The sequence below is a fragment of the Patiria miniata genome, unplaced genomic scaffold, assembly GCF_015706575.1.
Source record: "Patiria miniata isolate m_02_andy unplaced genomic scaffold, ASM1570657v1 HiC_scaffold_8, whole genome shotgun sequence".
In the NCBI taxonomy this organism is placed as follows: domain Eukaryota; kingdom Metazoa; phylum Echinodermata; class Asteroidea; order Valvatida; family Asterinidae; genus Patiria; species Patiria miniata.
In genome coordinates this window covers 12,375,708-12,387,747 of record NW_024037075.1, presented here as the reverse complement: position 1 = coordinate 12,387,747, position 12,040 = coordinate 12,375,708, and the positions used below count along the sequence as shown (strand labels likewise).

The window sequence follows — 12,040 nt, the reverse complement described above, 5'->3', positions numbered from 1 at the left end:
GCTCCATTCGTGTGATTCGTCAGGCGGCATTGGCGAAAACCGGGCGCACTGTTGCCAGACTATTTCAAATGTAAACAGAAAACGCGAAGATCGGTCCCGGTAAAAAACGTAACGGCGTCTGCTCTGAAACTTCTTCAAAATGTCTAACCTATTAACGAAAACAAGAAGCCTTCTTGCAAGATATAGAGGTGTCCAACTTTATGGGGATATTGTGGTATGTTTAAATCTGTTTTGTTATTTTCCCATGGTCGTTCAAACGCCTCGAGGCTCGACTCGTGTTGAACGATGGCTCATCAGTACTAGCTGGAGTTACCCAGCCCTGAGTTTTATCATTGGGTTGTCATCTAGGGCTGGAGCGCATTTTTCTCAAAACTTGTAGTATTTGCAAAAAAAATTTGGAAAATGTTCAATTCTGTCCCCGTTACACACTAATTGCAACTGCAACTCACCCCAAACTTGCCTGGAATAACCATTACACAGGTCCTTGAAGTAAAAAACGATCCACGATGAAGATTCAGCCTACAATTGCAGTGAAAACAGGAGGAATAACCGCTAACTTGACAACCTTGCTGGATTGACCAGGACCGCTATTGGTTTGTGCACAAAAAAAATTGTGTACAATGAATGGCGGTCGATTAACAGGCACAGAGAGCGATCGCTGTCAACTACTCGTTTTTGCCGGCTGCGCTGGCTGTTGGCGCGTGACGTCACGCGGAAGCGTAACACCCGATGACTGTTTCATGCACTAATATAAGGTTTACCACTCGCATCACAGCTTTGGTACTGGAACCGCAACCAATAGTGCATGAAACAGTCATCGGGTGTTACGCTTCCGCGTGACGTCATGCGCCAACAGCCAGCGCAGCCGGCTAAAACGAGTAGTTCTGTTCGGCAATTTTATCATTCCATTCGGGGATTCCATCATTCCATTTGATGATTTCATCATCCCATTTGGCGATTTGTTCATCATTCCATTCGGTGATTCCATTATTCCATTCGGCAATTCCATCATTCCATTCGGCGATTTCATCATTCCATTCGGCAATTTCATTATTCCATTTGGCGATTCCATGATTCCATTCGGCGATTCCATCATTCTGTTCGGCAATTTTATCATTCCATTCGGTGATTCCATTATTCCATTCGGTAATTCCATCATTCCATTCGGTGTTTTCATCATTCCATTCGGCGATTTCATCATTCCATAATTAATTTCATCATTCCATGATTCGGCGACAAAAAAGTCCTAATTATGACTTATTTATCAAGTCATTGTTATGACTTTATCTTTGACTTAGTATTAAGTAATAATTATGATATATCTCATAATTACAACTTATTATTAAGTCATATTTATGACTTATATCCTACATTCATAAATACCTCAGACAGTTTAGCTATTCCTATTGGTCGAGAGCCCGTCACATGGCCGGTCTTAAACGGATGATAAAGACATGGCTAGCTGGTCTTACACACTTTTCCAGTGTCACAACAAAATGTGGACTCCTAAAAATCCAGTGCCTCTTACCGTTTCATTGGTTGAACGTTCACAATCCTCACGTAGGCATGCAACACTACATGCGAGTCAGAATTTTATAGTTCTAAATTCAAAACGCAACGCCCCAGGTGCGTTCTGCATGACATCGCGCAGAACATACTACGCGCGCGTCAATCTCCATAAAAGGGTTGTTTACATCTTAATCGCCAGCTGAACACTCCATTATTTTGCTAGAGGGATGTTTCAAAAAGCATGAAGTGAACTTGTTGAACAAAATCAGGATTTTTTAAACGAAATATTTGATATTTATTTACGGATAAGGTATTTATGAATGGGAATAAATATGTGCTCGGTCGGTATTTATCACTCTGTTTAATACCACTTAGAGTCTGGGTGCTGATAATTACCCTCGCCTCCGGCTCGGGTAATTATCAGCACCCAGACTCTAAGCGGTATTAAACAGAGTGATAAAAACCTCTCGAGCACACATTTATTCCCTTAATAATGACTTATTATTAAGTCATAATTATGACTTATATGACTTTTTCTGCCTAAATTACCCCACATACTAAATACGAGCAAATTTGAAGGGGGTGGGGTTTAACCCATTGGGTGATTTGACATGGAATGACCCAGAATCTGTCATGAAAAAAAAAAGCCATTTTCGGACCAATATTGTTCAGGAGATCACAGATCTTATCCAGTTCTGTGTTAAGTGGCCTTTACTCTACCTAAAAAGTTTCATTTCCAAGTAGAAATCTGTTTGGCATCGCCCCGCAAAGCATTTATTGTTGTCATGCCATTTTTCATATACCCTGGAGCCATTTTTAGAGCACAATTGCACATAGGCAGAATTGCACATGAGTCACTGCTCAGTTTTTGTTTATGTATGGTGCCGGCGTTGAAATGAATTTTCTTTAGATATCCTTAACATGCATGTAATAAATCAATGTTTTGATCAACTTGTAACAAGGTAAATCGATGGAAATCAATTAACAACTTTAAACAAGCGTGACATGGTGACAATTTTTTTTTGTAAATCATTATCTCCATTTTATTTCATTTTTTTGAAATACATTTTACAATATATATGCATGTTGTGTAACAAGAAAAAGATATGCCGCAATTCTTTTTAAAAATGTTTTATTGCTTCCTTTACTGTTTTTGTCGTGTTATATATACTAAAAAAAAAGAAGAAAACTTGAATTTACTATAGCCTTAAAAGTGTTGTATGATCCATCATCATTATTGATGAGGAAGACCTGACCCGCAAGCCAAAGTACATGTATAAAGCTTATGCAACTTCAGAGTTTTTGTTTTGTTATGGTCCCAGCATTATGCTTTTGTTCCGGGAATTTTTACATGAACTTTGCACTTGGAAATATTGACTTTGACCTTCAATAACTTATTGGCATTCAAAACAATAAATGAATTTATAATGGTAAGTTTATTTTGTGTTTATTGGCCAATCTGTAAAATTGACATTTGTCACATTACATTTAAATACCATTACTTTAAGTTTTGAAACGTAAATGCCTTAAATAATGAGGCTGATTTCTAACATAAAGTGCATTATTTTTTCAAATCTGTATTTTCCAATAATATGTTTGTATCACCAAGAAGTTTTAACCTGAGTTCATTTGGTGAAATTTTGTAGCAAAATAACAAGTTGGTCCTAAGTAATAGAAATCGGGGTTGCGTCACCAGAACAATTTAAACAAATTAAATATTAGAAGAGGCATAACTCCTGAACCAAAGCAGATAATGGAATTATGTTGCCACCAGTGAGTTTCTCTCACTAAGACCTTTAAAAATAATGTATACTTCAACCATCTTTTTCATAAAATTAGAAATGGGTTGTCATTGCTATATGGGCAATTCCATGGTTACTCATGTCACATTTTTGATGTACCTTTGAGTTTCCTTGGACTGTATAATTACCTTACTGAAAAGGTTTAATAACTGTTATCCCCATGGTAGATAGAGTAGACCTAGACCTACTGTACATGTACCTAAGCACCAAAGATGACATCCAGAAAAATGTGTTATATGTATGATAAACAAGACGCACAAAATTGGTTACTGACGTTACATTTTCGTAACTTGAGTGACGATATCACATAAAAGCCTGACTATTTTGACCCCATTCCATTTGGGTCCTTTTACTAGATCCAGATATACAATTAATTTATGGAAAGGGTGTCAATTTTACTTGGGCCACTCTCACCTGTGATGTCACTAACTTCAATGTCTATTCAGTGCTTAAAGAGAATTAATTATATTACTGTAAATACAATATTTGCAAACATCAAATTACAAAATTACCAAATTATTTTGAAATACCTTACTGGACTGATAGTGAATGACAGTCTTAAGCATCCTGTTAAATCATGGTGCCTGGCATTTTCAAGAAAAGTGGTATTTTTTTATCAATTTCCAACGCTGGCTGGTAGGTCAACCAGTGTTGGAATTTTTTTTTTTTTTTAAATACTGCCCCAAATATATCATATTTAGTTAGTCTTAGTTTTGTTTGCAATTGATTACACACATCTATGAAGGGTATACAGTTCCCTGACCATACAATTCCCCGACATCTATAAATTGCTCCATTTCAATTTAAGTGGTGTCAGGGAACCAGATTAGAAGAACATATGATTGCCTTTCTTTGCTTTCCCAGCATCTACAAATACAAAACTTTAAACAAGTCAGTGTAACAATATTTGCTATAAAATATGTATTGCTACAGGAGATGATTGCTAAACAAGACAAATTTAGGATGAATTGGTATGCTAAATATTTGAATTATATTTCATTGAATGAAATCAAGTGCTGGCTTTTTTAAATTCAAATTGAGAACTGAGCTTGGCGATGTTCGTAATGACAAAATTAAAGTATCGATATAGGGAGTTTGTGTGATACAAGTGTTAAAATAACCAGGAAAACCTAAACTAATCCCGCAAATCCATCCATTTCTAAAAATTGCAGCAAGCAATTAATGTTGTTTATTCCCTTTAACCCAGGTTGAGCAAGTCCAGGTGAGAGTGGCCCAAGTAAAATGTACACATTTCACTTAATTATTGATTGTTTTCTGGATCTAGGGATCCAAATTGAATGGGATAAAAAGGAGTGGATTGAGAAATAGTTAGGCTTTAATACAATAATGTCATTGAAGAAAAAAAATTAAACAGTTTTATTTATTTGTTTTCTGAATGTTGCACTTTTTTGGGGCAAACTCAGTACATAGCTCTGCACAATCATGGAGATTGGAAGCCTACAGTAGACCCTACCTCCCTGTCACATGTATATACTACCAGTAGGCCTACCACACACAGAATATTGCCAGAAGGGCTCAACACACATACATGGGCTTGTGTTCCAAGGCCAGCATGTCCTTAACAAACAAACCCAGCCCAGCTTGTCACTGTTTGAATAATTGCTTCATGACCTATGGCTTTACACATCGTATCTCTCAAGTGTTTTGTTTGTCCAACAGCCATAGTGTCCATTGGGTATCTTTATTTGTGCATTAATTTTGGAGAGAGAGATAAACACTTTATCCCACTTGGGAAATTGAAATGGCCTTGATGAATATGTATACAATTACCTTCACAACATTAAATATTTGCATATTAAAATATTAAACCAATAAAACAAACAATCACACAAAAAATAACCTTTATATATTAAACATTAAGTATAAAAAAACCCAAATGTATGCTACTGAACATCTTATTGTGTAAAGTCATCCATGGGCAACATATTAACTTCTACCAACTGACCAATGTCCACATAAACATACCATAATAAAACTTGATCATTTTAATTCTTCCGTGCTGTTATTTTGGAAAATGATGTTAATAATTACAATGTTATGCACATTTTTTGCAAAGAGAAATTAGAGCTGGTCATATGAATGTAATTTCTGTATGTGTACCCATTGTAAAACACAACTGATGCACAGAATCTGCATGTGTACTAATTGAAATTGGAGCTGATCGTGGAGTATTTTTGCCTTGATGGGAAGTCAGGAAAAAAGTTGTCAAAGGGAATTTGAGTTGCAGTGGAACAGTACATCAGGCTTTACAAACCTTTTTTAAATTTACATTCTCATCCCTTTACCATGTTTACAGGGTGAGTCAGAAATAAAGTGACCAAAGTGGGGGAAAAGGGTGGCCTGCTCCATTTAATGAAAACAACATAGGAAATTTGTTGAGTAGTAAATGTGATAATTTCACTTAATTTCAGGGGTGTGAAATCTCAGCTTTAAAGCTGATTTCAGCTTTTTGTGTGTTGGATTTCAGGGTTTTTTCAGCTTTTTCCCTCACTTGCTGTGTACAAAAGTATAGGAGATTTCCAAAGTTCAGCTTTTTTACAGCTATTTCAGCTGTTTTCAGCTATTTTTATCAGTGGTCACTCACATCCCTGTAATTTGCATACTCTAATTAGGTGTTACTTCTCTTTAAATACAAATGCCTCCACAAATTGAGCTGCCTACAACTGATCAGCATTGATGAATACCCTATTCCCCTTTAAATACAATGAAATTATCAAGGTTTTCTAGGTACAATGTACATGTACCTCCATGAATAAACAAAAACTTGCAAAGGAAACCAGACAAAAATCACCATCGTCGTTTCAGAAAGAACAGTAGACTTGTTCCTCATATTTAAAACACAAAATCTGACAGTAATATTTAAGTCTGTACTCAAATTTATTAATTGGATTCACTTAGCTGACTAGCTTCAAAATAAAATTCCATGAATTTTTGTTAGTAAAATATGTATTTAACTTCTGATAGCATGGATCAACTTCAGTAATTTTTGACCCGCCCTGTACTATTGTTACCCCTTTCATTGTTCGATCCTTTTGTCAACTTTGTGAGTGAAATGTCATTATAATACAAAATTTGGCTTTTATTATTGTTTTTGTATTGTTTTTATTTTGTCATACAAGATTTAAAAACAAAACCAGCAGTTCGCTCTAGAAAATATTTCAATAGAGTTGCTTATTTGAATGTCTATGTAATCTTAACATCTGACATTAAAACTTGAGTTTAAAGTCAGTAGCAGTTTGAGGTCAAAGGTGAAAAGTTAAAGGCCTTTTTTCAGCAGTTTTTGTCATCTTGTATTTCATATTTTTTTTCAGAGACTGCAACAAGTTCGCTATCTTGAGGTTGGGCGCAAGGGGACATACATCGCTAAGAAAATGCCAACCACAGCCAAACTAGAAGCAGGCAAGAAATACTGGTGGTGTAAATGTGGCCTCAGTAAGAAACAGGTACAACTCAAGAACAGTTAGTACTGGGAAATATTCCTGTTCAGAGCTTTTGTGAATCTGTGAAGTTTTTTGTTTCTTTGCCTATTTCCCTAGGCCTTTTTGCTAGGATGTAGCCTCAATCCTGCAAAATCCTCTAATTGGCCTCATTCAAAAAATAGCATATAGCCTCAATCCTGAAAATTCCTCCATTATTTCTTGAATATGGTCTGTGGAGGGGTGACCACTGCCTGAATCCTGCACAATCCTCCGGCAGTGACTTTCAATATGTTGAGGCTTGGCCAGTGACATCCTGGAGCAGTACGGAAGATTTCAAGCATAATCCGGGCCTATATTTATGCACAGCTGAGCAAAAACAACACAAGGTCTGGCCCAAGACCTTGACAAAGTGCATCCTGTGAAATCAGTAATGGACTTTTGCCGTAACCTCAATCCTCCAAATTCCTCCACTTTGGCAAAGAGGATTTTGAAGGATTCAGGGTGGTTAGGCCACAAAAAAAAATTTGTCGGGCTATTGTGAGCGTGCGCGTTCTTAAAATGTGTGCGTGGCATTTAGAACAGTGTCATGCAACTGCCATTTGGAACGCCGTGCCAATCTCAATTTGTAGGGCCAAATGGTTCTAAACGCTGTGCTATCGCCATGCCGAATTCAAAAAAGTCAAATTAATTGAGTTCAGCACACCAGTAGATGACGTGTATGAGCCTTATACAGCCTGTCTCAAATAAAATGGTACAATCAGAAAAAAAAATTGGTTAAATATGAAATTTCAAAATAAGTCATTCTTACTTGGCATAATATTAAAGAACAAAGACTGGGCTTTCCAATAGTGTTTGTTTGATCTTATTTGCTTTTGTCAATTCAGAGATAAAATCAATTTAGTGCGATACACCGAAATCGATTTTGTGCCACTTTTTTATGCATGGGCAGAGTTGTTTCGAGTACTGTGGCACAAACTCGATTTTTGTGTTCCGCAGTAAACTGGAGTTATCTCTGGATTGACAAAAGCAAATGAGATGAAACAAAAAGTATTGGAAAGCCCAGTCTTTGTTCTTTATGAGATGCTCAAAATGACTTGCTTATGTTGAGATTTATTATTGAAAAAAAATTGTTTTCGATTGTACCATTTTTTTTTAGACAGGCTGTATGTACTTGTATGGAAAAAATGTTAGAAAACACTCTTTGTTTACACAGCAGTCAATTTTTTTGGCCCTGCCCATACAAATTCTAGTAGACATCAATTTATAAACCAACTTAGTTATCAGCATTCGACATGTCACACTGGCATGACTGTGGCCAATATAATGCCGAGTTGAACTAAATCTGATAAAAATAACATTTTATGCTCACACTAAATAAATCAGGTTTGTGTATTTTAACCTGATTTCAAATTGCTATAGGAACCCACAGAACGAAAGCAATCATGTCATTAAATTGGAATTTTCAGCTTCAGTGCATTAAAATATGTAATTTTTAAAGTTAAAAAGCTTCTGACTAGCACCCCTTGAACAAAGACTTTGACATAATGTGGAAGCGCCTTGGAACATAGGGCTGGATAGCTCAGTTGGTAGAGCAATCAGGAGGTCACAGGTTCGAACCAGTTACTCTAGTCAACGTCTTTATTCAACTTCAAAATTATTACAGTCAACTCTCGTTAATACAAACTCTGTTAATACAAATTAAATTCTGGTTACAGACACAATTCTAATACATGTACAACAAACATTTTGGCTAGGTCCGACTGAGTTTGTTTTAACAAGAATCATCGATCTGTATAATGCACCTATTTGTTTTGTGGTTCATTAAAATGTGGTAGAGGTGACAATTGCACCACCAATCACTTTGTGTTAAGAACACTTGTTTTATTTTAATATTATATTTTCCTTTGTCCCTACCTGCAGCCTTTTTGTGACGGCGCTCACAAGCCGACCAAATTCAAACCTGTGATGATCATGGTCGACAAACCCAAGACGGTTCTACTATGCCGATGCAAGCAGACCAGCAAAGAGCCCTACTGTGACATGACTCATGTCGGAGTCATGTTCTCATCCTTTGGTAAACGACTGGGGCTTGTCAAGTAAACTCAGTTACAGTCATGGTGCTTTTGCAAAAAACAGAAAGGAAAAAACACCTTTAATTCCTGTGGTGTTTTTTGTAGTTTGTTGAAACTTGTGTACATGAAATGTGCCTTGTGGATTCAAGTTCTAATACAGATGCAGCTGACAGGAAACTGTTCAAGTAGAGAAAGTAGACCATTTAGGAATACATGTTAGACTAGTTCGGATTAAATGGTAAACAAGTTGAATAGCTTGTCAGAGGTGCTTGGTTTTACTTCCATGTGAACAATTTGTGTCGAATAATCTCTAAACTTGGGTCTTTTTGACCAAGATCATAAAGATCAGTTTTAAATGGTGTGTGGTGATATCCTTTTTAGTGGGGCTGCATTCCAGACAAGTTTGCCAAAATTGGTAAACCTTGGAAAAGCATACTGATTTTAATTGGTATAAATGGTACGACGCCTTGGATGTACATGTATGTATGTTTTGTGTGTCTTACAATATTTCCATGATGTGATTGAACCAATAAATATTAATGGAATAAATATGTGCTTGGCCGGTATTAAACAAGTACGTTTAAAACCGGCTAGAGGCCTGGATGCAGATAATGACCCGAGTCATATATGACTCGAGTCATTATCTGCCGCGGCCATTACCGGCCAAGCACATAATTATTTCCATTCATACCCTTTCGGTCACAATTTTGCTCAACAAATTGTACTTCAGGTTTTGTGAAACATCCCTCTAGCTACATTGTATGTTTATGGTATGTGCCTTGCGTGAGTAGTACAAAACATCTTATATGGAGATTGGCGCGCTTGTGGCGCACACTGCCCAATGTGGCGCAAAAAGCAGCAGTGCTGGTGTAGTGTGAAGTTAGGACTCTATGAAATACGGACTCATTGGTATTCTGTGCATGCCTAGTGATGATAATTAGGAGAGTGACTGGTCACGTGTGGGCAAAAGGGACCAGATTTCATAGGAGTCCAAATTTCGGGAGACACCAGAAAAATGTTTAAATATCAGTCCATCTTTTATTAACCGTTTAAAACCACCAACGTAACATGTTCTTGACCAATAGGAATGGGTAAACTGTATTTATGAATATTCAATATTCCACTGCAGTTGGTTCCCTTTCAGCATCTGTGCCAATGACAATAATTTGAAAGATGTAAAGTGCATAGCTTTGTTGTGAATATCTAACCAGTGTGGTACACTGTGTAGTGTACATCAAGGGTAGGCACTGTGAAAATACTGATCTAAAATGTTCAAAGATTATGTGATACTAAAGTGACTTAACCTTAAATCAATTATTCACAATAACTTCTATTAGCTCTTTTTCTGGTTATTGTGCATTCACTCTGCATGTCATTCACAATTTTGGACTTGCAAACAAAGTGATACAACCTGCAGAAATACACTACATGATGGAAATCTGCATATTTATGTTTTGAATCTAAAAAACCTAAATAAGCTTTAAAATATTGTCAGCCACCTAAAAAAAGCCGTTAAAGAATCTTTTTTTTTTCAAAATGGCTCTGATGCTGGAGTTGACGTGGAGTGCCTTGGCCTTGTGGTCTGGGGCATTGAATTGGTGGTCTGCGGGTAATTCTGCAGGTTGTGGGTTCGAGTCCAGCCTGCGGCTATGATGTGTGTGCTCTTGGGCAAGGCACTTTGTCACACTCATTGCTTCTCCCCGCCCAGGAGTATAAATTGGGTACTTGTGAGGGCAAATATGGCAGCATCGAGCTGTTTACTCCCAGGGAGCTGAGAGTGTCTTTATATTGTTTCATTGGCCCAATGAGCAGGGTAATAATGATGTAGCGCCTTGAGCACCAATATTGGTGGATACTTGCACTTAATAAAAAATACACATTATTCCCCATCATCAATTGAAAGGACAAAATGTGAATATCCACCATGCAAAGAGTTCTCACAGATTACATCATTTTCACGATGCTGAAAGTGCTATTCTCAAGTATTAAATGTTTTTGGTTCAAATCTACAACACATGCAGTTTTTGCAGTTCGTCATGTTTATGAACAAAAAAAAGATTATTCAAATTTTCTATTCCAAATCAATCTTGATGCAATAAATGTAGTTGATATAATTATACTTATTCAGCGCTAATTAGATTACTTATATGTGATAATAATGTTTCCCATGGAAGCATTTTGTGTGTTAATGGTATACGATACCTTTTAAAACTCAAAGAAACAAGTCGGACACGACATTGTAATGAAAATAATAAATATTTTATTACTTCAAACAACTTAACTTTTCCTCTCAACGTTTCTTGAGTTTTGGCGTAACATGACGGTCCTTACAGAACAGACTGTAGGTAGTCCTTGCCTGTGACATGGATATGCAGTCACTTATTGCTGGGCATTAAACCTGGTAAAACTACCGAGGAAAATCGAGCTTCCCCCATGCACATCACTTGTCCTCACAAATGGAGTACAGAAGTGAATACGTCGCACGAACAAAATGTGTGTGAAAGACATTACCGCGTGATTCAGATCGTGAACCAACACTCTTGCGTAACTCCATTCGTTTGCACTACACTTTCCAGTTCTAAATGACGTCACACTTCGGTACTCCTCGTACTAGCAAAATAAGACAGAACTGGGCACAGGCCACAGTGGCGAAAAATTAAAAAAAAAAAATGGGGTGATTTTTTCCATTTGTTTTTTCTATTTTTGTTTTCTTCTATTTTTTAGATTCTTTGACATTTCTACTACATTTTAAAGAAATAGTATAAAATTCGTGGATTAAAAGTGTTTTTATGGATAAATGATTGGCACCTTAAATTTTCATGACTACAAAACTCAATAATTTAACAACCTTTTTCTCAGTATTTTACCTTTTGACATGTTGATAAATGCGACGATAAATGTGATGTTTAAAAGGACATTGCAGCCTGGAAAGTGCCCAATTGGGCTACAAAACACGTTTTAAACAAAATGTTAATTGGAAAGAGCATTTAAAAGTAGGATATAAACATTCCACACAACCATCCTTTAAAAACTGGGTGTTTTTGTGTTATTCTTGTGAGAACGAATTTCGGGGGTCAAAATTTTGACTCAAAACTGAAGCTGTTCGTGCTGGGTGCTAGTTGTGGATCCTACCACATATGTTGCCCCAGTGCATAGTATTCTGCAGACATGCGAGAAACAACATTTGTGTATTGGTGCTGTGTGTATTATGTGTCGC

The 12,040-nt window shown here is 36.7% G+C and overlaps 1 protein-coding gene across 1 annotated transcript; it reads left to right on the top strand.

The window, feature by feature from the left end:
- Nucleotides 1–13: 13 nt before the first annotated feature.
- LOC119719462 (CDGSH iron-sulfur domain-containing protein 3, mitochondrial-like) lies at nucleotides 14–11,104 on the top strand. Its single transcript, XM_038188935.1, has 3 exons — nucleotides 14–214; nucleotides 6,644–6,775; nucleotides 8,672–11,104. The coding sequence occupies exons 1-3, from the start codon at nucleotides 140–142 to the stop codon at nucleotides 8,849–8,851; spliced, it is 387 nt and encodes a 128-aa protein (XP_038044863.1). The 5' UTR covers nucleotides 14–139; the 3' UTR covers nucleotides 8,852–11,104.
- The last annotated feature ends 936 nt before the right edge of the window (nucleotides 11,105–12,040 follow it).